General features: G+C 39.9%; 1 protein-coding gene across 8 annotated transcripts in view; it reads right to left on the reverse strand.

Moving 5' to 3' along the window:
* RBL2 (RB transcriptional corepressor like 2) overlaps positions 1-13,964 on the reverse strand; it is a 70,345-nt gene extending 56,381 nt beyond the window's left edge. For 4 of the 8 annotated variants that reach the window (XR_007147277.1, XR_007147278.1, XM_047834885.1 and 1 more), the window contains exons 1-5: positions 13,610-13,963; positions 11,300-11,430; positions 8,484-8,684; positions 5,241-5,305; positions 1,589-1,717 (exon numbers count right to left, since the gene is read on the reverse strand). Coding sequence is in view for 6 of the 8 variants with exons in the window: in XM_047834885.1 (XP_047690841.1) it covers positions 1,589-1,717; positions 5,241-5,305; positions 8,484-8,684; positions 11,300-11,430; positions 13,610-13,849 (766 nt within the window). In the remaining 2 variants the exon portion in view is untranslated. Of the gene's footprint in view, positions 1-1,588; positions 1,718-3,019; positions 3,146-5,240; positions 5,306-8,483; positions 8,685-11,299; positions 11,431-12,095; positions 12,757-13,609 lie in introns of those variants that run through there. The other 4 variants (XM_047834886.1, XM_047834887.1, XM_047834888.1 and 1 more) reach the window with 3 other exon arrangements.
* Positions 13,965-24,483: the final 10,519 nt, after the last annotated feature.

Raw genomic sequence — 24,483 nt, forward strand, 5'->3', positions numbered from 1 at the left:
GCTTATTCTTACCCAAGACTCAGTATAAGAATAAATAAATAAGCGGGGCCTGGGTGGCTCAGTTGGTTAAGCGTCCTACTCTTGATTTCAGCTTCAGGTCATGACCTCACAGTTCGTGTGTTCGAGTCCTATGCTAGGCTCTGCACTGACAGCACGGAGCCCGCTTGGGGATTTTCTCTCTCTCTCTCTCTGTCTCTCTGTCTCTTCCTCAAAAGTAAATAAATAAACTAAAATCAAACAAAATGGATAAATAAATAAGAGGAGAAAAATGAAAAGCGGCTACTACATAGAAATATAAAGGGAGTTAGGAAGGAAAGGAGAGAATATGAAGAACATTAAATGTACTGAAGCAGGAACAACTAAGTAACTTCAGTAACTTTAAAAATCTACCTTGAGGGGCACCTGGGTGGCTCAGTCAGTTGAGCTTCTGACTCTTGATCTTGGCTCAAGTCACAGTCTCACGGTTTGTGGGATCAAGCCCAGTGTCAGGTTCTGTGCTGACAGTGAGGAGCCTGCTTGGGATTCTCTCTCTACCTTTCTGTCTGCACTTCCCCACCCCGCCCCGCTTACGTGTAAACGTGTGCTTATGCTCTCTCTCAAAATAAATAAACATTACAAAAAAAAAACTTCAGGGGCGCCTGGGTGGCGCAGTCGGTTGGGCGTCCGACTTCAGCCAGGTCACGATCTCGCGGTCCGCGGGTTCGAGCCCCGCGTCAGGCTCTGGGCTGATGGCTCAGAGCCTGGAGCCTGTTTCCGATTCTGTGTCTCCCTCTCTCTCTGCCCCTCCCTCGTTCATGCTCTGTCTCTCTCTGTCCCAAAAATAAATAAATGTTGAAAAAAAAAATTTTTTTTTAATAAAAATTAAAAAAAAAAAAAACACAAAAACTTCAGAGTCAGACAAGCTAAAATTTTAACGATAACCACCCCAAAACTGAAAATCACTCAGAATCCTACCATGGTATTATTCAAATGTCAACAGTTTATATACTACCTCTATAAATACTGTTTAATATTTATAATATTGTCTGTGAGTTATAATTTGGTCTCTTACTGTATATCATTCATAGAAATAGCATGGCCTTAAAGCCTGCTTAAATGCATTGCCAAAATAATCATTTCTATCCATCTTTTAGTTTAAGAGCTAAAAATTCATTTTACTTATTTACAACCATAACTACTCCTCTTCTGTAGGAAAAAACCTGAATGAAGATTATTTCAATAAATCCATTTTGAGCTCCTACTGTGTGTCAGGCACAAAGCTTGGCAATGCAGAAAACAACATCAGTTTAATGCGACTTTGCTACTATAGGTTTTTAAATTCCTTCTGGTTGTTTCAGAAACTTCTACAGTTGTCATGTGAGACTTCACACTTTGTAATATTTGCGATTGCACTTTCCATAAATATTTTTACAGAGAGCTCAACTCCTGGGTTTAAGTAATTACAAGTATTCTGGATTATGATGATGGAGCTTTTCAAAGCACTTAACGCTCTCTGATGCTAGGAAACCTGTGGCATGTGTACAGCTCCCAAGAATAAACACATGGTAGAAATGTGAGTTGTCCAATAATCTTTGATTTACACACTTACCTTTAAAATTAGGGTTTACAAGTTCTTTACGGTTGGAACATTGAAGCGCATTTCCATAAACCAAGTCCAAAGCACACAGCAGAAGATGGTAAGAATTGACCAAATCATCACTAATCATGGGGAAATTACCTACAGGAATACAAACAGTTATCAAGTAAATCTGCATCCATGTTACAATATTTTAGACATAATTTCTCTTTTTAATTAAAATGACATTACACAAACACTGTACCAAACCTGACTCAAAAGCTACATAAAGTGTTCTGGCAAACCTACATTTTGAAATATTACTCTTAAAGTCTTATAAATTTCTGAGAGTGTAATTAAAACCAAAACTTTACAAAAAATGGCATTCATTCACTCAATCAATATTCATTAAATAAGCATTAATTCCCCAGTAGCTGACTAAAATTTTATCACTGTTTTTTTTCTTTGAAAATTCTAAACAACTTCATAAATTATCTCAAACTGCAGCAAATTCTTTCGTGTGAAAATATTTTTCTGTTAAGAAAATTAGTAGATAAATTAAAAAATAAATTAAATAAAAAAAGAAAATTAGTAGATATTACATACCCAAAACTAATATTAACAGCATGGTAACTATATTGAAATTAAAATTTAACTAATTAAACTATTAAACTATTAGTTAAAATTTAATTAATTAAAAACCAAAAAAATAAAAAAATCACAATACATGGAGACAAATGAAAATGAAAACACAGTGGTCCAACATCTTTAGGATGTACAAAAAGCAGTTCTAGAAGGGAAATTTATTAAAAAAAAAAAAAAAAAGATTAGTAGATATACTTAGGAATAGCTGAACAATGATTTTTTCATGTATATAGTTTAAAAAGACCAGAACATATAATCAGGCTGCTAACGGTAACATTTGAAATATTTTCTAATAATAATATAAACTCATACAAATTAACAACAGGACCACAATGAAAGATATTTAAGTCTAGAGCCAATATCCTGGGAATAATGTTGATGCTTAGTAAACAAAGAAAAAAGAAACCCAGGCTCAAACCTAGAGAAACATGCCATTTCTGCAATGCTAGTTTAAGTCTAACACTGAAATCAGTTTTTATAGGCAGTTGAACAGTTTTATTCTTGGAAATTAAGAAATATTTCTAGATTTTTTAAATAACTTTGAGCATATCTCTTTTCTCATGAAACACAGCATGTAAAGTCTTCCTAGTGATTTTATATCACATGAATTCAATTTAAACAGCTAACATACATCTGAGGAATTATTTCTAAACCTCAACATGTTTGCACTTAATGCCTACCCAAATGCATGCAACACAAGCGCACGCGCACACACACACACTCTCTCTCTCTCTCTCTCTCTCTCTCTCTCTCATACTGCTTTGTTTCAGGCTTTTCCCCCCCTTTTTCTCCTTTCCTCCAAAGAAAGTTACCACTTACCTCTGCATAGCAGGATAATTCTCTTTTCGTACAGATGATTCAACAAATCAATTTAAATGAGTTAAAGAGAAAAAATGCTTTTCTGTTGCCAGAAAGGCGAATGAGAATAGGTGGTTAAGTTCTGCACTGATAGAACCAAACTAACCTGCCTGGCTCCACTATAAAGATGTTTAATATTAAAGCAGACGGTTTCTCAAATGTAAAACAGGAAGTGGCACCTACGGCTTCAAGCTACAAAGCCCATCACACTGACAAGCCTCAACTTGTCACTGGTGTGTACTTGCCATAAAGGAAAAGAAGAGCAGCACAGTAACTTCTAACAAAAAATGCCCCACAGGTCAGAATCTAATTTAAACTCCAGGACTGTCCCAACGTGATAGACTTCGAGTTTCAAATCCTGACTTTAGAAAGAAATCTCACTTTGTGAGGTAGGTTATCTTTCCAACAACAAAGATAACTTGTTGAAACTCCAAAATTGGCTGATTTATCAGGAATGAAGAGACTGGAGATTGTAAAACAGGAAGTGGCACCAAATTGGTCTTGGGGCCACAAAGCCCTTCAGGATGACAAGCCCAAACTTGTCACGAGGGTGTACTTGCCATAGGAAGTCAACAAAGATAACAGGCAAAAAAAATGGCTTATCTATCAGGAACAACATAATCTGGGATGCCCGTATGCTGCAGAGGAAGTCATGACAAAGGTGGCTATAAAAGAGTACAATACAACTCTCCCCAAATAACTAAATCAAGAACTGAATAAAAGTAATTAAACAACTTTATCAGAAAAGAGCTTACTGAATCATAAAAGATCACGGTGTTGGACTGTCAGGAAACAAAGACTCTTCAGATTAAATAATTACAGACTGAATTAATAATACAACTCCAACACCGAGTTAACTGCAGAGACAAAAAATATGCCACCCAGTTGATCGAGAGACCAAAATGTAAATAAGGACAATAAAATTTTTAAATAATTTCTACAGTATCAAACACATTCATTCCCAGATATATATACACCATAAAAAGCATAAGAACAGATAAAATCCCAGAAGTCAGACACCCTTGCCCACAATCCAATGACAAGATTAGTGTCATAAATAATACCAGCCACAGCAAGCTAAAAGCGGCAGCAGGGGTTACTGGCTACTATGAGAGCCGTTTATATGCTCCTACACCTCCATTTTGTGCCATTTATCATATTACCTTTATCTCCACTAAAGAAACACACCAGTGTGATGGGCAGCAAAATAACTAACAGTTTATTTTTGGCAGAAGAAAGACTTTTCTTTTCAATCAACCACACAGCTCAGGGAGGAAGGATGAGTTCTCACCTAAACAGCTAGAAAGAACCAGCTATAATCCGACACACCAAACCCAGAGACCAATGGAGTGATACATCCTTGCTAAAGGGCCCTCACATCTGGCATGAAACCAAGAGCCAGATCTGGGTTCAAATCCTAGCTCTGTTTCTAGCAGCTAATTTTAGGGCCTCAGTTACCTAATCTTGAAAGTAAATAATTTGGGCTACTAGATCTAATAATGAAAATCTCTTACATTTATGAAATTCCTTCCAGCTCTATGACTCTTTGATGATAACTTTGCATTTGATTGGGCTTTCTTAATAGCAAAGGCATTCTACATAGCTTATGTAATTAATGTAATTGTATTTTTTCTTCTTCTTTAGATTACTAAGAATCATTTCTACATAGAAATATAGACAGGACACAAAAAAATAGTAACGTATTTCCCTGAATACAGACCTTGGGTAAGTTAAGGGAGATGAGAAGGGAGAGAAAATAAATTGTATCCAAAGGCATTTGAGCAAATGTATTTATCTGAACAAGATGCAAAAAGTCATCTGAACTACACTGAGGATGAGCAGTCACCCTCAACAAAATAAGACACGGCTCACGAGAAATACAGCTCAAGACACCAATACAAACCACTAATGTGTTTTTGGTCCATAATTCAGAAGAATAGCTCTGGATGGAAAACATGTTATGGAAGAACAAAATAAAAGGATCTTCCATTTAATATAAGATTTGGACATTATAGACATTCAAAAGACTTACAAAAAGGCAATACTTAAAAATGAATCTGAGATTAAAGTCATTGAGAAAGTTCTCAGTTGAGAATCTTTTCCTGATACACAATACAGATTGACAAAAGTAGTACCTGGACATTTACATAAGCTAACATCTAGATAAATATTGCTGTCTTACCTTTTGCATATATAAAAAGCACCCAACAAAAATGGAAAACTTCGGACACGGTACAGGGCTGTCGCCTTCAGGGGAGAAAGAAAGTCATGAGATAACAGAAGAATTTGAAAAAGACATCACAAATGACTATAAATCAGGTGAGAAACAAAACCCACAGTTGAAGGGAGTGACAGCAGATTCATTTCACGTGGAAAATGTACAAGTTCTGCTCCAACCAAACACTGGCAAGGACAAAGCCAGTGAAAGAGTTCACCTCAGAAAGAAGAAAATTCTGAAGAACTATAAAAGGCTTTCAAGGTCAAGACAGGTAAGGTAGAAAATGAGTGACCATAGATGTTTTGATGACACCAGCAAGGCTCATGCTGCTTTTGGACCCATGTATGCAATCAGGTATTTCTCTATTTTTTTCCCTTCATCATAGCTAAGGAACTGTAAACACTCCCTCCCCAAAGATATTCCAGATTGTATCAAGTCACAAAAGGACTACTTAAGGTAAATTCTGGGTTTGCTATAATTCCTTATTCTTTATCATTAAGACTATCCATTATACTTTGCCAAGTTGTCTGCTAAAGGGAGTTTCAGACCTGTTTTACGCCCTTGGCTTTTCTACCAAAACCTCTGCCAATATTCAGATAAGACATCTGTTGTCTCCACATCCCAACAAGGAGCTCTGAAGGAAGATCGGGAGACTAGGGTTTAGCTCCCCCACCGTCCTTAGCTACACACACTTGCCCCCCATGTGCCCCAGTCTCTTTATCTGCTGAACAATTAGTCTCCTGGGTAGAGTTTTGTACTTAATTCACCAGTCCGTGGCAAGGATTAAATGTCAGTGCCCTGCTTTTAGAAGTGGCCTCCCTACCCTAGGCACATGATAACTATCCAGTTTTGATGCCTACCAAGATAAAAGTCAAACTTTTTTTTTAAACGTTTTTTTCTTAATTTTAGAGAGAGAGAGTGCGAGAGTTGGGGAAAGGGGCAGAAGGAAAGAGACAGAATCCCAGGCAGGCTCCACACTCAGCACAGAGCCCGATGGGGATTCCATCTCCCCAACCCTGAGATCACGACCTGAGCCGAAGTCAAGAGTCAGACACTCAACCAACGTGCCTCCCAGACATGCCTCTTTTTTAAATTAATTTATTTAATTATTTTAAAGTCAAGCTTTTTAGCTTAGAACTCAAGCCACTCTCAACAGTGAATCTATGACTTGAGAACCCTAGAACTTGACCTACTGAACCTACTCAGCCAATCGCCTCTTTGCTACTTTCGCGTACACATCCTGTACAAAGAAGGCTCTATCTACATCTCCAAATTCACCCATCAAAATCCTACCCATCGTTCCTTACTTCATGGAACCGTACCTGACTGGCTCACGCCCAGTGGTTTAATTTTGCCTCAGAAGTTGTATATTTTTGTTATCTTTTGCATTTATACATGCCTCCTCTCCACAACTATACTGTAAGCTCTCAAAAGACAGAGGCTATGGGTTTTTTTTTTTTTTTTCAATATTTGTGTCCTATATAAAATACCTAACATACTTCACACAGTAAGTTCTCAATAAATACCCAGTGACAAACTTTCAGAGACTGGTACGTGTGGGGTACAGTACAGAGAAGTGGTAAGGGACATGGGTTCTGCAAGCAGACTACCAGTGTCAATAATAGCTCCACGCTTACTATGTGACTGTGACCAAATTACTTAACCTCTCAAGGGGTTATGTTCCCCCGCCTGTAACAACAGCATCAACCTTAATATAGTTGTCATAGGGATTCATTCAAGTTATACAGGTTTAAATCTTGGACAGTTCCTGCTCCATAACAATGCTCAGTAAATGGTATACATGATTATTACTATTAGCCAAAAGTACTAATAAAAGTATACAGTATATTTTAAGCTTTTAAAATTAAAATTATCTTACAATTTTCTTAATATTAGGTAATATACATACCCTAATAAATATCAATGCAAGCACAACCTAAAATCATTTCCTACAACTCTCCAAAGAAAGAAGATATTCTATATCTTCCTGTGAATGATCACATCAGCCTCGCTCAGACTTACAACAAAGCATCTATCCAAACTTTATTTAATTGTACATAGTCAATTCCCCCCAAATTACAAGCAAACTGGACCAGCTGCTTCCATAACAGTGGGGTCAACTATCCAAGAAAATACATAGTTTGTTTGATTTTTAAAAGCTGCTCACTTACTATAAACATCCTTCACAATTTGGGAAAAATTTTTATATTGAAAGAGAAGCACCCATTATTCATTCAATTGTAGTAACTCCTTTCCCCCCACTTTTCTTGTCAACATTTTTCTAGTTCTATCTTAAAAACAATTTCCATTTCTACTTTATGAAAAAGTGTTCATGATAAAGGTAGAGAATGTGTATCCCATGACTGCCTTTATCTATCAGGAAAGATGGAAAACACTGAGCCAGAGTCAGGTTACAGATTTTGAAGACATGATCAGAAAGCACAAATTCATAATAGTTTCTGTCCCCTTATTCTCCCTCCATCCAGTTTGTCTACTCTTGATTAGTTATAAACATCAAAATACATACAGAAGCCAGCTCAGAGGGGATTATCGATTTCTAAGTCGGACACAGAAGTCAAATAAGAGAAATAGTTGATATTATAATATACAGAAAATAATAGTAATAGTCAACATAGCCAATAACAGAAAATTAAGGAGTCAAATTCGATACCCAGGTGGCTAACTGGTGAAAATACATAAGTTCTGACTTTTGCATTTGGGTTGCTTAAATAAAAAGGGAAAGTTTACAGAAACAATAATCCCATACACTTTGCAATATGAAGGAAGCCAAATTCTTTATGGCTAACATACAATGAAAAGCAAGAAATTATTGTTAAGAGAGAGCCATCGGAAAGAAAGATTACTTATGAAATCACATTTGTTTTTTTAAGACTAGCAAAATAAGCTAAGTGACACAAACCGAGGGATCAAAACTGCAGCACAGATTTTAAAAATGTGTAGTCCTGACTAACAAATATAAAAAAAAACATACTGCGGGGCGCCTGGGTGGCTCAGTCAGTTAAATGTCTGACTACAGCTCAGGTCATGATCTCATGGTTCGTGAGTTTGAGCCCCCATCAGGCTCCGGGCCGCGGAGCCTGCTTCGGATTCTGTGTCTCCCTCTCTCTCTGCCCCTCCCCTGCTCTCTCTCTCTCTCAGAAAATGAACAAAACACTAAAAATTTTTAAAATATGTATATGTATATACCGCTGTTTTCTTCCTCTCTGTTGACGAGGCTGCTCCTCTTGAGGATATTTAAAAATGTCCTGAAAAATGGGTTCATATTTCTTAAAAATTACTGCCGACACAGTGAAGTTTCTTTCTAGTCTCTCAGTACGTTCTCTGAAATGTGGAGGGAGGTTTGCCATGTCTTCCCACTTCTTCATCTTGTGAAAAAATTCAAGTAAGCTGATATTAAAAATAAACAATGAGACATTTTCAAAATTAACACAAAGGGAGAGAACACAAATATAATTAAATCAAAATGAACTTGTTAAATTACTTTTAGACAGTGATATAAAATCACAACTCATGCCTCTGACTAGCTTCCTGTCTTACAGATTGGTGAATTTCTCTGATTTTCCTAATCTACCTTTTTTCTGAGATGACCTGACTTTTTTAATTATGAAATATATAAAAATATAAAACAATCAGCCAGAGTAACGTAACCAAGACTTATTGAATAAATAAACATATTGAATAAATATGAATAAATAAATAAATAAATTTTGCCATGTTTGCTTCAGGTACAACAGAAACAGCCAAATTCTCATTTGTACTCCTCCCCAAACCCATGGCCCCCTCTTCTTCCCCAAAGATGACCACCATTCTCAAGTGAGTCCGAATCCTTCCCATCCTTGCTTTTATATACTTACTACTTAATACCCTTACTATATGGCATCTATATGAATCTATACATATACGAATCTATATGTATCTATACATTTGTATCTACACATATATGGATCTATATGTATCCATAAACAGTAAGTAGTATCATCTTTATGTGTGGTTTTAAGATTTTATATTAATAGTATCACACTGTAAGTAGCATTCAGCAACATGCTTTTTCATTCAATGTTTCTGAGATTAACATTAATATGTACAGATCTAATTCATTAATTTTAATGTTAAAAATATTCCTGCATATGAACTACCATGATTTTTTGCATTCATTCCCCAACCAGTGCAAACGGAGGTTTCCAATTTTACATTATAACACGAAAAGGCTGTAATGAACACATTCTTGCACCTGTATGTAAGAGCTTCTTTACGGACTAGGCCAAGATGAAGAATTGCCGAGTCAGAGAAGGTGCATCTCCAACTTTACTAGAGACTGCCAAATTTGCCACTCGAGTGGCCGTGTCAATTTATACTCTCACCAATGCACACCAGCAATACAGACTTCCTGTTTCCCTACCTAGTGACTAGAGCGGGTTTTATCAGCCTTCAAACTTCCCCAATCTGATGAGAATGACAGTTACCTTGTTTTTACTTTGAACTTCCTTATTACCAGTGAGACTGAACTTCTTTACATACATCTATTAGCTATGTGAGTTTTGAGCTTTGTGAAATCATATTCTTTACCCATTTTTAGGACCCATTGTCAATCATGCAACCATTTGTTAGCCGTTCTCTATATACTTCTGGACACTGATCCTTTGTTATTTATACACGTTGTAAATATCTTCTCCCAACATACTCTTCGTTTTTAACCCGTTTTAGCCCATTATGGCATAAAATAAATAATCTGAGCCCAGAGGTAAAATTTAAAGATAGAAACTGAGTTTTTGAAATGGAAACACAACTGAAGCCTAGAACTAGATTACTTGCATTAAAATGTTGGATGAATTCAATTTACTATGGTTTATGGTAATTCCATAATTTGACCTTTGCTTCTAAAGTTCCTTGTCTGTCACTTAACTGGATTACTCTGTCTCCACTTTGCTTTTCCGTAACGATTCTACTTTTGCACCTTATTTAAGTCCATTTCTGCAGGTTTTCAACTCTTTATGCACTGCCTCTTGTCCTTAGGCCTAAATATAACTCAGGATGGAGTTCAAGGTTAATAAATAGGCTACAGATAGAATATTACATTTCTTGTTAATTATTTTAATAGTAAGTGATTTTTTAAACCATTAGGTACATAAATTTTGACAGTGGTATTCCCCCTACAAACTGCCAAATATCCTTTTTCCCACCAATCTTTAATAAGCCATAAGAGAAAATTCACCCAAAAGGCACAAATAAATATAATCAATTCAATTACACAACAGATAGAAAAAGCAATTTCTGCCTCTTCTTTAAAACATTATTTGACCCTTTCAGAAACTGATTGTGATAGTGTTGCATATCCCCCCAAGCAGCAAATGGAGAAGTATTTACACATTCCATATATTTATATATAAAGATACAAATCCTGGGCATGTAGTTCTAAGTTTAATACCATATTTTATTTACCTTTACAATTTAGAGTATTTCCTAAAGTTTCTCTAATATCCTTATTTAGAATTCCTCCAATATCACATAATAATAAGTCCTAACCTTTAATACTACGCTTCATACAAACAAGTCTTTTTTTTTTTTTTTTTCTAGTTTATTTATTTATTTTAGAGAGAGTGAGCAGGGAAGGGGCAGAGAGAGAGGGAAAGAGAGCAAGAATCCCAAGCAGGCACCACACAGGCCAAGCAGGCCAGCACAGAGCCCGATGTGGGGCTCAAACTCATGAACTGTGAGATCATGACCTGAGCTGAAATCAAGAGTTGGACGCTCGGCTGAGCGAGCCACCCAGGTGCTCCCATACAAGTCTTAATACATTAAAATTTCAATACTTTTCACAAAAGAAGTAAAATATAATGGCTACCAACTTAGATGCGGTAAAGGAAAGCCATGACCTAGTCTCTAAATTCAGCACTCTATAGGTACAAAAATGCCCTGGAAATGATAAATAGAGAATTCTATCACTATGATTTTTGACCTTTTACATTTGTCACACTCTACTTTTCCAACTCTGACATAGTTACCTCTGTTCGGAACATCGCAGGATTCTAGTTAAAGATACATAGTTTCCTTCAACAGTCCCTTTGCTTACAGTCGGCACAGATTTTCTGCAAGCCACATATAAGGCACATGCTAACCAGTGAAGATCATTCCCCTGTAAAATAAAGGAATATTGATTTTTACCTAATGAGCTATATATACATTTCAATATGAAAAAACTTTTATGATTAAACAAAGTTTAATTTTTTATGTCTGTGGGAAGCTGTGTTTTCAATGATGGCTCCATCCCGAGGGTTCTCATACTGAGACACTGACATTTTCACACTGGGAGACAGGAATCTGTGTTCTATGCCCTCGTTTTGAACTATCTCAACCGAGGTGCAGATGATGCTAGGTAACTTGTAAGATCCTAAAAGGCAATAAAGATTCCACCTGCCTCACTCTCTCAGGACATGTGCTTTGGGGGTCCCCATGTGGGACAAATGAACAGAGAGCCTCAACTTCCTTATCTGAGGGCTGTGAGAAAACACAAGAAATCAGAAGATAAAATTCTATAACCGATACTCTGTATTAAATATCATATGAGCTTTATTTTCCACGAGCCTGACATCCTCCATTATTTCACATCATCCCTGACAACAAGCTCCATGAGGGTGGGGGTTTTTAAGTTTTGCTCATTGCCATCTACAACAGTATCTGGCCAAAAAGAGGCGGAAAAAAAAATTGATAAATGAATATTCATTCACTAACTGGGTAAACTGAGCTAATCAAACGTGTTTTCAAAAACAATTTACTAACCATTATTAGCCGCTTGCTTACCTAACACTGGACTTCATCCAACTTAATCCCATGAGTTGAGACACCTCAACCGAATGGTGGTAGTACGTGTTCTATGTAACTTAAAAGATTATCGTGAGGATAAAATAAAAGCTTATTTGGAAGCACTTCTGCCCATAACCAAAGAACCACAGGAACCACTGACCACAGAACCACTGAAAAATAAATAGGAACGTGGCCTGTGCGGCCACATCACCTACGTATAGGAAAGAGCTCTGCAAACTCCGGAGCACAAGCACTGTCCACAACAGAAACTCCACATTCCCTTATTAAACCTTCAAGACAACTCTGTGACGCAGGTACAAAGAATCTCAAATTCACGTATCACAAAATCGAGCGCTGGAGTGGTTAGGTAAATTGTCCAATGTCACCTAGGTCTGTCAGGTTCTATGGACACTAGATTACTAGGCCTGTCCCCCACGCCCCTGCACACATAACTACGCGGGAAGAACTGAAATACAATCCTGTTAAGGCAAGAATACAAAGTAACCTCAGTGAGTCACATGTACTCAGAAACACCCTACTATTATAATTCAAGATACTTTGGTTAGGCCTTCCCAGTTTGAGCCTATCTGCCCTACTCTTTCCACAAACCGTAAAACAGCTTAAGAAAATCCTATGGCCTCCAGTTCAACGCCACACACAAGCAAACAGCTGATAAACAATCCCGACTTCCGCGTCACTTCCCATTGGTCCATAAAGGGGAGGTGCCTACAGGGTTGAGCCTCACTGGCTGGAATGGCCATTTTTCTCATCTGCAAGCCCCATCCGAAGAAAGGGACACAACAAGCCGAAATCACAGCGGCTACGGGGTCCTGGGCAACGTCTGGGGTGACCGAAAGGTCCTCAAGGTCGTCGCAGTGCCAGCTTCCTAGGGACAAATGCGGGCGTGTGTCTATATCCAGGGGGGCAGAAAGCCCGTTTCATTTGCCCGAGGGAAAGGAACACAGCTGACACACAAGCACAGCCCGAAACTTAACAACGCGTTTACTCCACGGATGCAATGCCGGGACAAAGGCAGTGGGCACAGCAGGAAAAGAACTGAGAGAGAAGCCTAGCGGCCCCGGCGCTAAACGCGGGTTAGTCTCCGTGGGAGCACAGCCAAGTCCCCTCCCCTTCTCCTGACGGTCGTAACAACTGCACCTGTTCATTCGGCCGACGAGGTGGTTGTATCTTTGCGATCGTGACCCCGGCACGACCTCGGCCTCGCGATGCCACTTTAGGGCAAGAAATGGCCCCCACTCGGAACCCGAAAGGGAACAGCTGCGAGACGGGGTTCACTTTCTGGGCCGCTAGGAGCCGGCCGTCAGCCAGGTCCCCAGGACTAAGGCGCAAAGGGAGGATCCCCGCCGCCCTCCAGGCTGGGGACCGGAGACCCGGGGCCGGCCCCAGGGTCCCCGCCGGGCGCCCGACCCGGGGAGGGGAGGGGCCCATTCCCGCGGCGGGGCGCGGCGACTAGGCCCGGGAAGCCCCTCGCCTCCTCCCCCGAGGCGCACCTCCAGCGTGTAGCTCTCGCTCATGTTCCGGTAGCTGTCCCAGGCCTCGGCCCGCGCCGCCTCGTCCATGTTGAGGCGGCTGCACAGCTCTTCGAACCGCTGCAGGGTTTGAGGGGCCGGCGAGCGGGCCGGCTGCGCGGCGTCCTCCGCCTCGCCGTCGTCTTCCTCCTCCTCATCCGAGGCTGCCGCCGCCGGAGGAGGAGGCGGGGGCGGCGGCGACTGGTCGCCTCCCGACGGCATAGCGCACCCCTGGGCGGCCGGTCCTCAGGTGAGCTGAGGGCCCGGGCCCGCAGCCATTCAAACCGCGAAGCGCCCGCCCGTCGGCCGTCCGCACGGCGACTGCGCCGCCACCAGGAAAGCTAGACCTCAAGTAGGCACCCGTAGTTCTGAGCACGGCCTGCTGGGAAATGTAGTTCGGGCCGGAAGCCCACGGAGGTCAAAAATCATATTTAAAAAAGAAACTCCTGTAGTGTTCCTTGGGCTAAAATAAAACAGGCTTCGCTACGTTTTAAGTAGGCCCCCATGTTGGGGCCATTCAGCAGGACCGTATTGAAGAGAAAAAAAATGGACTCGTGACGATTTAGTGTTCAAGGTGTCTCCAAAATGAATACTCAATATCTGGGTGTCCTTATCTCAAAAATAAGGATAATAGCAAGCGTAATAGCAAGCAAGGGCGGCCTGTCTGCCTAAGTTCAAATTTCAGCATCGCTCCTAATTTCTTGTTCTTTCCTGTGTTTTAATTTTATGTGAGCCTTTCAAATAATTTTTGGATTTTTTAAAAAGCAGTAATTCTTTTATTTCCCAAAGGGCAAATTTATGTTTTCTGTAAGTGATGCATTTGTATTATCCTCACTCACCCAAATGGCTTAACTTTATTCCTTTATTTTTATTTTGCTTTCTCTTTCATACCCATAGTAGACTTGAATCACTTATTAACAATCCTTTTTGATTTGTAAGTGGGCATAGTATAAAACATATTTTAAATGTCTATTTATTTTGAGAAGCAGAGAGAGAAATAGAGGCTGAGCAGGGGAGAGGAAGAGAGAGAGAGTCCCAAGCAGGCCCTGTGCTGTCAGTGCAGAGCCCGACTTCAGGCTTGATCTCACAAACAGTGAGATCATGACCTGAGCTGAAATCAAGAGTCAGATGCCTAACCAGCCAAGCGCCCCCACGGTATAAAACATTTTTATGTTTGAGGAGCCAATAACACATTGCTGTCTGCTATGGGATCACTTCCTTCTGTCTTCATTGACGCTTTGAACCCAGCCACCACACTGTAAAAAAGCCCAGGTCACTTGGAGAAGCCTATTATCAGTGGTAGACAAAGCCAGGCGTTAGTTAAAGGGGTAAAACAGATTTTATTCAGACACTATTGACAGTAAGGTAAAGAGCTGAACTCCGTCCCAATCTATGCAGCAGTGACTGGATGATTTAAAGTGCGAATGAAGGAGTAGAGATGGGAGAGAGTGGAGTTGAACCAAAAAATTACAAAGGTTTGGTGAGTGTAAATGTGATCAGGCCAGCTGTAGCTGCCAGCAGGTGATTTACTGAAGTTAGGATTCTTTTTTTCCCTACAGAGACTAGGAGACAGAGGCCCTATATGGCTCTCAGATCACTGAGAAAGACACTTCAAATGGCAAGAGATACATACACATCTGAAAGGGACAGAAGAAGGAGTCACCATTGTAAGCCCTTTTGGGTAAATGCTATAAGAAAAGGGAGGTCTGGGACCTATCGTCAGGTTTTGGCTAGAACAAATGATAAACACTGGTAACCTTGAGTTTTCTCAGACAGGCATTTTAATGCAGTACTGGAGTCATCCTAGGGCACAGCCTGATGCTACTGGAAGCTATGCTCTAGTGTGGTCATCTCATAGTGTAGAGGTTTGGAGAAAAGTTCTGCCATGTGCAAAGGACCTGAGGCCCCTGGCCTTCAGCCCCAGCCATACTGAATGAGCCAGTGTGAAAGCAGATCCTCCAGCCTTCAGTCAACTGTCCAGCTGATGCTGCACGGAGCAAAGATGAACCTTGCTTCTGATCCCTACCCAGTTCTACCCAATGGCATATTTGTGTGCAAAAGAAATGATTATTATTCTTTCAAGTCACAAAGTTTGAGGATGGCTTGTTATGCAGCAATAAGCAAACACCTATGAAATATAAGACATGTACCTATCAATTGTTTCTATTGACTCCTCAATGTTGCATGGGTAACATCCTTACTTATGCTGTGATCTAATAGCCCAATAGAATTTCAAAGATCATAAATAGCAGTCATCTAAAAATAACCTTTATTTTTGCATTGTGTATATGACCTTAAAATACATGACTTAACTGAGAAACTTCGCATAAGCTTTTATGTGACAAAAATGGGTGTGTGTTGGGGCGCCTGAGTGGGTCAGTTAAGCGATCAACTTCAGCTCAGGTCATGATCTCACAGTTCGTGGGTTCAAGCCCCACATCGGGCTCTGTGCTGACAGCTCAGAGCCTGAAGCCTTCTTCAGATTCTGTGTCTCCCTCTCTCTCTCTGCCCCTCCCCTGCTCATGCTCTCTGTCTCTTTCAAAAATTAATAATAAACATTAAAATGTTTAAATAATGTGTGTGTGATCTTGAAACTTTTTGATCATGTCCTCCTAAAAGGATTACCTTCTAGCATATTTTAAAGTTGACATATAAGACATTTCATTAAAAGTTTGATCAGGTGTAATATCAAACATGTAACTATAAACCTTTTAAAATAAAACTGTTACTAATCGTTAAACATATCCAATGGACTGTATGTATCATAATAATTTGATACTCACTAGCATCCACTTTAAAAACACATGAACAAAGGATGCCTGGGTGGCTCAGCTAGTTAAGCATTTGACTCTTAATTTCAGGTCAGGTCATGATCTCACAGTTTGTGGGTTTGAGCCTGACTCTGGGCTCTGCCCTCACTGCATGGAGCAGTTTGGAATTCTCTCTCTCTCTCTCTCTCTCTCTCTCTCTCTCTTTCTCTCTCTCTCTCTCTCTCTCTCTCTCTCTCTCTCTCTGCCCCTCCTCTGCTTGCACACAAACTCTCTCTCTCAAAATAAATAAATAAACATTTAAAAATACATGAACAAAACTTCTCTTTAACAATTAGAAAGTTTATACCGTTCTTTTCTCTCCTTTACCTCATATTCCCATCCCAACAAAATTTTATCCTAATATGTTTTGTGCTTGAAAGTTCTTTATTGTTTCTTTCATATTTACTTTTAGGAAGACCATACATACAAATGAATTTTTTCAAGTAGCCTTCTGTTTATTCTTTTATGGCAGATTCATTGAGCCATAATTTGCATGCAGTAAAATTTACTCTTGTAAGTGTATACAGTTCTATGAATTTTGACAAATACATATAGTTGTGTTCACCACAATGAAACTATAGAACATTTCCATCACCTGGAAAGTTTCCTACTGCCCCTTTATAGTAAAGCCCTCATCAAGTAGCCCCTAGAAAACACAGACCAATTTTCTGTCCCCATAGATTTTCCTATTTTCCAAAATGTCATGTAAGTGGAATCACACAATAAGTAGCCTTTGAGCCTGACATCTTTCAATTTAGCATAATGTCTTTTAGATTCCTCCAAGTTGTTGCATGCATTAGTAGTTTGTTCCTTTATTGATAAGTAGTATTCTACTGTATGAATGTCCCCAAGTTTGTTTATTCATTCAAAAGTTGAAGACGTCTGAAGACATCTTGGTTGTTTCCATTTGGGGGCGGTTATGAGAAAAGCTACCGTAACATTTATGTAAATGGTTTTGTGTAGCACAAGTTTTTCATGACTCTGGGGTAAATACCTAGGAATGTGCTATGGACAGAATGTTTGTGTTCTTCTCCAATTCATATGCCGAAGTCCTAACCCCCAATGTGATTGTATTTGGAGATAGGGCTTGTAGCCGGTGATTAAGGTTAAATGAGGTTATAAAATGTGTGGCCTTGTAAGAAAGCCACATGCACAGACTGAAGAAAGGCCACGTGAACAAAGAGGGAGGAGTCAACCTAGCAGACCAAAACGGAATGGTATTACTGGGTTATATGGTACATAGCAAACTGTATAAGAAACTGCCAATTTTTTTTTTTCTAAAGTGGCTCTATCATTTTACATTCCCACCCACACTGAAATTTAAGTTTGGGGATTAAGTGGTACAAACTTCCAGTTACAAAATAAACGAGTCATGGGGATGCAATGTATTGCATGGGCAATATACTCAATAATATTCTAATACCTTTGTATGGTGACAGATGGTCACTAGACATCATGAGGACCCTTTGCTAATGTATAAAATACTGAATCACTACGATGTTCACTTGAAACTGATAGAATATTGTATGTCATTATTCTTACACTGAAAAACATTTTAAATATATGTCCTATGGTCTGAAGCTAGAAGTGTTGTCTTCCTTTCAGATTGAGCGATCAGGTGGCTGTTACTGCAACTGTGGCTTCAACTGTGTTTGCACTGTGTTTACGTGTCTTCAAAAGTGTTCAAAGAACCATGTGTTGGTACCAGCAAAAACCCTTAGTTTTCAGCTTCCAGTCGGGGGTGCTCTCTACTCAGGCAAGGCTGAGCCGGCTTTCTATTTCAGCTGGGATGTGAAGAGTCTCATCTGGAGACCTGAGCTAACTAGCATTGTATTCCTGATGAATTCTAGTCAGGTATTTGGGTCCCTTAGGGGCTGCTACTATAAGCCAAGCAGGTCTTCTTCTTTAAACCAACTTTCCCCTTTATGAATGAGAATCTGTCTGCCAAAAACCCAATCCAAGCATAAACTACAAAAACTAGATTGAGGGGCGCCTGAGTGGCTCAGTCGGTTGAGCGTCCGACTGTGGCTCAGGTCATGATCTCGCAGTCCCTGAGTTGGAGCCCCGCGTGGAGCTCTGTGCTGACAACTCAGAACCCGAAGCCTGCTTTGGATTCTGTGTCCCGCCCCCCTCCCTCTGCCCCTCCCCTACTCGTGCTCTGTCTCGCTCTGTGTCTCAAAAATAAATAAATGTTAAAAAAAATTAAAAGAAAACTAGATCTGATACACGGGGAAGCCTTGGCAATCTGGAATACATAAAACCTGTCCTGTTACCCTTCAATAAACGATTATGAACAATTACTGCCTCATGGTGCCTATGAGGCCTGTGGAGCAGGTACTGGGCTACATACCCTCCACTGTTTGTACTGCTGAGTTTTCAAATGCTTTGTTTATTTTCATCTTCCTTCTTGCTTTCAGGTTATAAGATGTTTCTTTTCACTGAGGTCACCATAGGACCTGTTGATAACCCTTGTTCTCCTTTCTTTTACGGGGGGAGGGAGGGAGGAGTACTTGCAAACAGTAACTGAGGTGGCTGGGAACGTATGTCAAGTTAAGGACAAATAGGCCATGAACGAGGGCCTTGCTTTGAGTGGAGAGCATGAACATTAACTGAGTCAGCTTAAGAAATCAATCCTGACCTGGACACCTGGGTGGCTCAGTCAGTTGAGCATCTGATTTCGACTCAGGTCATGATCTCACAGTTTGTGAGTTCGAGCCCCATGTCAGGCTCTGTACTGACAACTCAGAACCTGGAGACTGCTTTGGATTCTGTGTGTGTGTGTGTGTATGTGTGTGCGCGCCCCTCCCTCGCTTGTGTACTCTCTCTCTCTCAAAAATAAATATGTATTTAAAAAAACAAATCGATCATGACCAAAAACGGTCCCCCAAAACCAAAGCAACCTTGAGAAAGAAGAATAAAGTTGGAGCCATCATACTTCCTAATTTCCTATACAAAACAATAGTAATCAAAACAATATAGTATTGGCATAAAAGCACACACATGGATCGATGAACGAAATAGAAATCCCAGAAATAAATCCACACATCTACGGTCAATTAATTTACAACGAAGGAGCCAAGAATATACATTGGGAGAAAGATAGTCTATTCAATAAATAGTGTTGAGAAAACTGGATGGCTACATGCAGAAGAATTAAAGTGGATCATGTGTATCTTACATGATACACAAAAATCAACTCAAAATGTATTAAAGACCTGGACATAAGCCCTGAAAACATAAAACTCCTAGAGGAAAACATAGGTAGTAATCACCTCAACTTTGGTCTTGGCAATGATTTTCTGGATTTGTAGCTAAAAGCAAAGGCAACAAAAGCAAAAATAAAAGTAACAAAATAAAACAAAATAAAAAAACCATCAAATTAAAAGGCTCCTGTGTAGCAAAACAAACAAACAAACAAAATGAAAAGGGTACCTAAGGAATGGGAGAAAATATCTGCAAATCATATTCATATATCTGATACGGGATTAACATCCAAAATATATAAAGAACTCATATAATTCAATAGAAACAAACAATTCCAGTAAAAAATAGAGGATCTGAATAGACGTTTTTCCAAAGAGGACATACAAATGGCCAACAAATATATGAAAAGGTGCTCAACATGATTAATCATCAGGGAAATGAAAATCAAAATCACAAGATATCACTGCACACCAGTTAAAATGGCTATTCTCAAAAAGAGAAGAAATAAGTGTTTGCAAGGGTGTAGAGAAAAGGAAACCCTTGTGCATTGTTGGTGGGAACGTAAAATGGTTCAGCTGCTTTGGTAAACAGTAATAGGGGTTCCTCAAAAAATTAAAAATAGAGCTACCATATGATGAGCAATCCCACTTCTGGGTATTTATCTGAAGAAATTGAAATCAGGATCTTGACGAGATATCTGCACGCCCATGTTCACTGTGGCATTAATTACAATAGCCAAGACATGAAAATAACCTAAGTGTTCATCGATAGATGAATGTATAAAGAAAATGTATATGTACATCTAAGATGGAATATTATTCAGCTGTAAAAAGAAGGAAATCCTGCCATTTGCAACAACATGGATGGCCCTTAAGGGCATTATGCTGAGAGGGCAGAGAAAGACAAGTACTATATAATCTCACTCATATGTGAAATCTGAAAACAAATAAACTCACAAATTAAAGAAAAAAACTTGGTGGCTGCAAGAAGCAGCGGGTAGGGAGTGAGCAAAATGGGTGAAGGTGGTCTAAAGATACAAATACCCAGGGGCGCCTGGGTGGCTCAGTCAGTTAAGCGTCCAACTTCAGCTCAGGTCACGATTTCGCAGTCCGCGAGTTTGAGCCCCGCGTCGGGCTCTGGGCTGATGGCTCAGAGCCTGGAGCCTGCTTCCGATTCTGTGTCTCCCTCTCTCTCTGCCCCTCCCCCGTTCATGCTGTGTCTCTCTCTGTCTCAAAAATAAATAAAAAAATTTAAAAAAAAAGATACAAATACCCAGTTATCAAATAAATAATTCCTGGGGATGCAATGTACATCGTGATGACTATGTTAACAATACTGTATTGTATATTTGAAAGTTGTTAAGAGAGTAAATCTTAGCAGTTCACATCACAAGAAAAAAAATGTAACTATGTGCAGTTATGGATGTTAATTAAACTTGCTGTCATAATATACACATATATCAAATCCTTATGTTATGCACCTAAAATAATAGGACGTTGTATGTCAATTATACCTCAATTAAAAAAAAAACAGATTTAAAAAGAAATCAATCTTGGGGTGCCTGCGTGGCGAGCCAGTTAAGTGTCTGTCTGTTGATTTTGGCTCAAGTCAGATCTCACGGTTCGTGAATTTGAACCCCAAATCAGGCTCTGCACTGACAATGCGGAGCCTGCTTGGGATTCTTTCTCTGCCCCTTTCTCTACCCCTCCCTGGCTCAAGCTTCCACTCTCTCTCAAAATAAATAAATAAACTTAAAAAAAAATCTTTTTTAAAAATCAATCTTCAATGTTCAAAGGTTTTCTTGGGGTCTGATCACTCATTCATTCATTCATTCATTCGTTTATTCACTTAGCCAGGGAGCCTACCATCAATTCTTTCAAATACTCAACAAATGTTTACTGACCACCTGCTATATGTCAAGTATTTTGCTAACAACTGAGGATCCAGTAGTGAATGAGAAAAGCATGGTCTCTGTCCTCAAAGAGCTTGTGGTCTCATGGGGGAAACACACCCAGAACAAACAATTGTCAAGTATAAATATGTTATGAAAAGGAAATTCAGGGAGTTATGGGTGCATCACAGAAGACCTCAGGCATGTGTGTGTCTGTATGTGTTGTGTGCATGCACACGTGCACAGGTTGGGGTGCTGGTGACTGAGTGTTTGGGGGTAGACAAAGGCTTTCCATTCTTCCCTTTCATTTCCCTGAAGAGAAATCTTTATTTTAATTATTTACTTTAAAATTTTAAGTAAAAATTTAAGTAAAAAAAAATTTTTTTTTTGAGAGAGAGAGAGAGAGAGAGAGCATACGTACAGGGGAGAGGGGCAGAGAGGGAAACAAAGGGAATCCCAAGCAGGCTCCACACTCAGCACGAAGCCCAGTGTGGGGGCTCAATCCCACGACCCTGGCATTGTGACCTGAGCCAAAATCGAGTCAGACGCTCAACCGACTGAGCCACGCAGGTGCCCCCCTGAAGAGATATCTTTTAAAAAAAGTGTAACTATGTGTGGTTAGGGATGTTAACTAAGCTTATGGTGTTACTCATTCCATAATATGGTAAAACCTTGGTTTGCAAGCATAATTCATTCCAGAAACATGTTTGCAATCCAAAGCACTTGTATATCAAAGCAAATTTCCCCATAAGAAATAATGGAAACTCAATTGATTCTTTCTACAACCCCAAAATATTCCCATAAGAATGATTACCATACTTTCAAATAATACAAAATAATAAAGAAAATACAAAACATAAAGGAAAATAAACAGATTAACCGGCACTTACCGTGGAAAACCTTCGTGGCTGGTGTGAGGGAGACCAGAGAGAGGAGGGTCACCGTGTAGGACGGCTTTCACTATCACTAACGGAATCACTGCTGTCTGTTGGTTCAATGGAATCTTTTTCTGCATGGGGACCATTGTATACGCTCGCACAGATGGTGAGGACGGAACAGTATTAATAAACACTTGTCATTTACTGTATTTAACGTAACTGGCAATAAGGTAGCGGAGGAAAGGGTCTATATCCACAGGCAGCCTGACCTAGAAGGAAGCCAAGCTTTCCTAAGCTTACTCTTGTATGGAAAAACAAAGGACCGTCCATCGGTGCTTCGAAGTGACAAAAAATACACTACTGCCAGTCGCGGGCACCTTCCAACGTCCTGAAAAATCACTGATTTCTGCCAAACACCATGGCCTGACACATCCAAGCATGGGAAACAATCACCCACAATTCCACAGTGAGTGAGCAAGTGAGAGAGAGAGAGACAGAGACAGAGACAGAGAAATAAAAACCATTGGCTCAGTTGTGATCAAGTGACGTTTGATGTCAGGTAGTACTTGTGAGACCTCACTTATTTTTCAGGTTAAAATTTATTAGAAATGTTTGCTTGTCTCATGAAACACTCACAGAACAAGTTACTCGCAATCCAAGGTTTTATTCTATATACATATATCAAATCATAGCTACAGGAAGGGAAGAAGGGTGGGTTTCTGGTGGAGAAAAAATGCTTACACAAAGAACTTGAATCTGGAAAAGGCATGGGTAGTGCAGGGAATTGCAGGAATATGAATGTGGTTTAAGTGAAAAGATGGAGAAGAAAAGCCATGATGTGTGGATAGAGATGAAGTCAAAGACCTAGAAAAGATTTTTGGATTTGATTTTAAAGGTGAAGCCCAGGGGCTCCTGGGTGGTTCAGTCAGTTAAGCATCTGACTTTGGCTCAGATCATGATCTCATGGTTCGTGAGTTCCAGCCCTGAGTTGGGCTCTGTGCTGACAGCTCAGAGCTTGCTTTGATCCTCTGTCTCTCTCTCTCTCTCTCTGCCCCTCCCTCACTCGCACTTTCTCTCTCTCTCAAAAATAAACATTTGAAAAAAATAAAGGTGAAGCCACTTGAGGTGTTAGGTTAAGGACGGCAGTGACACTCATATATCCCTAAAACTTAGAACAGTATTACAGTGTTGAGCACTTAATAGGTGTTCAATAAATATTAATGAACTTAAACACTTAGCTGGACTTTCAGCCCATTGCTCCCAAGACAAGACTGATCATGCTGATTAGATTGATTTTCTCTGCCATCATTAAAAGTAATCCAGTAATCTCTCTCTCTCCGAGTGACTTCAGCCAGGATGAAATCTCCCTCTCCTCTCCTATCATCCGCCCTTTCGCTGTGCCCTCTGGAACCCTCCTCATGTCCTTGTATCCTCCAGACTTCAAGGCCAGGAGCAGGGGCTGCGTCCTGTCAACTGCCCACTGTGCCCACCAGACCCTCACCCTTCATGTCATTGAAGCCATGCCTTAAGCCCACCGTCTCCATTTTTCCTATAGAAAATGATAACGTCATTCTCCCAGTGGATCAGGCCAAAAAACTTTGGAGTTATCCTTGATTCCTTTCTCTCACCTTCTGCATTTAATTCATCTGCAATTTCTGCCAACACAGTCTTCAATTATTCAAACCTAACCACTCCTCACCTCTTCCATTGCCAATCCTCTGGCCCAAGCTTCCGTCATCTCTTACCAGCATTGTTGCAATTTCCTCCCATCTGGTCTCCCTGCTTCTGTCCTTCCTAAATCAATTTCTTCTCAGTATAGAAGCTGGGGTGGTAATTTTATGTGTGTCAGCTTGGCTGGGCCATAGTGCCTCGATACTTGGCCAAACATTATTCATGGATTCTGTGTGGTGTTTATGGATGAGATTTACATTTAAATCAGTGTGCTTTGAGTAAAGCAGATTGCCCTTCATAATCTGGGTGGGACTCATCCAATCAGTTGAAGGCCTGGATAGAATAAAAAGACTGACCTCCCCAAGCAAAAGGGAGTTCTGCTAGAGACAGCCTTTGAACTTT

Source organism: Prionailurus viverrinus, chromosome E2, assembly GCF_022837055.1.
Source record: "Prionailurus viverrinus isolate Anna chromosome E2, UM_Priviv_1.0, whole genome shotgun sequence".
In the NCBI taxonomy this organism is placed as follows: Eukaryota; Metazoa; Chordata; class Mammalia; order Carnivora; family Felidae; genus Prionailurus; species Prionailurus viverrinus.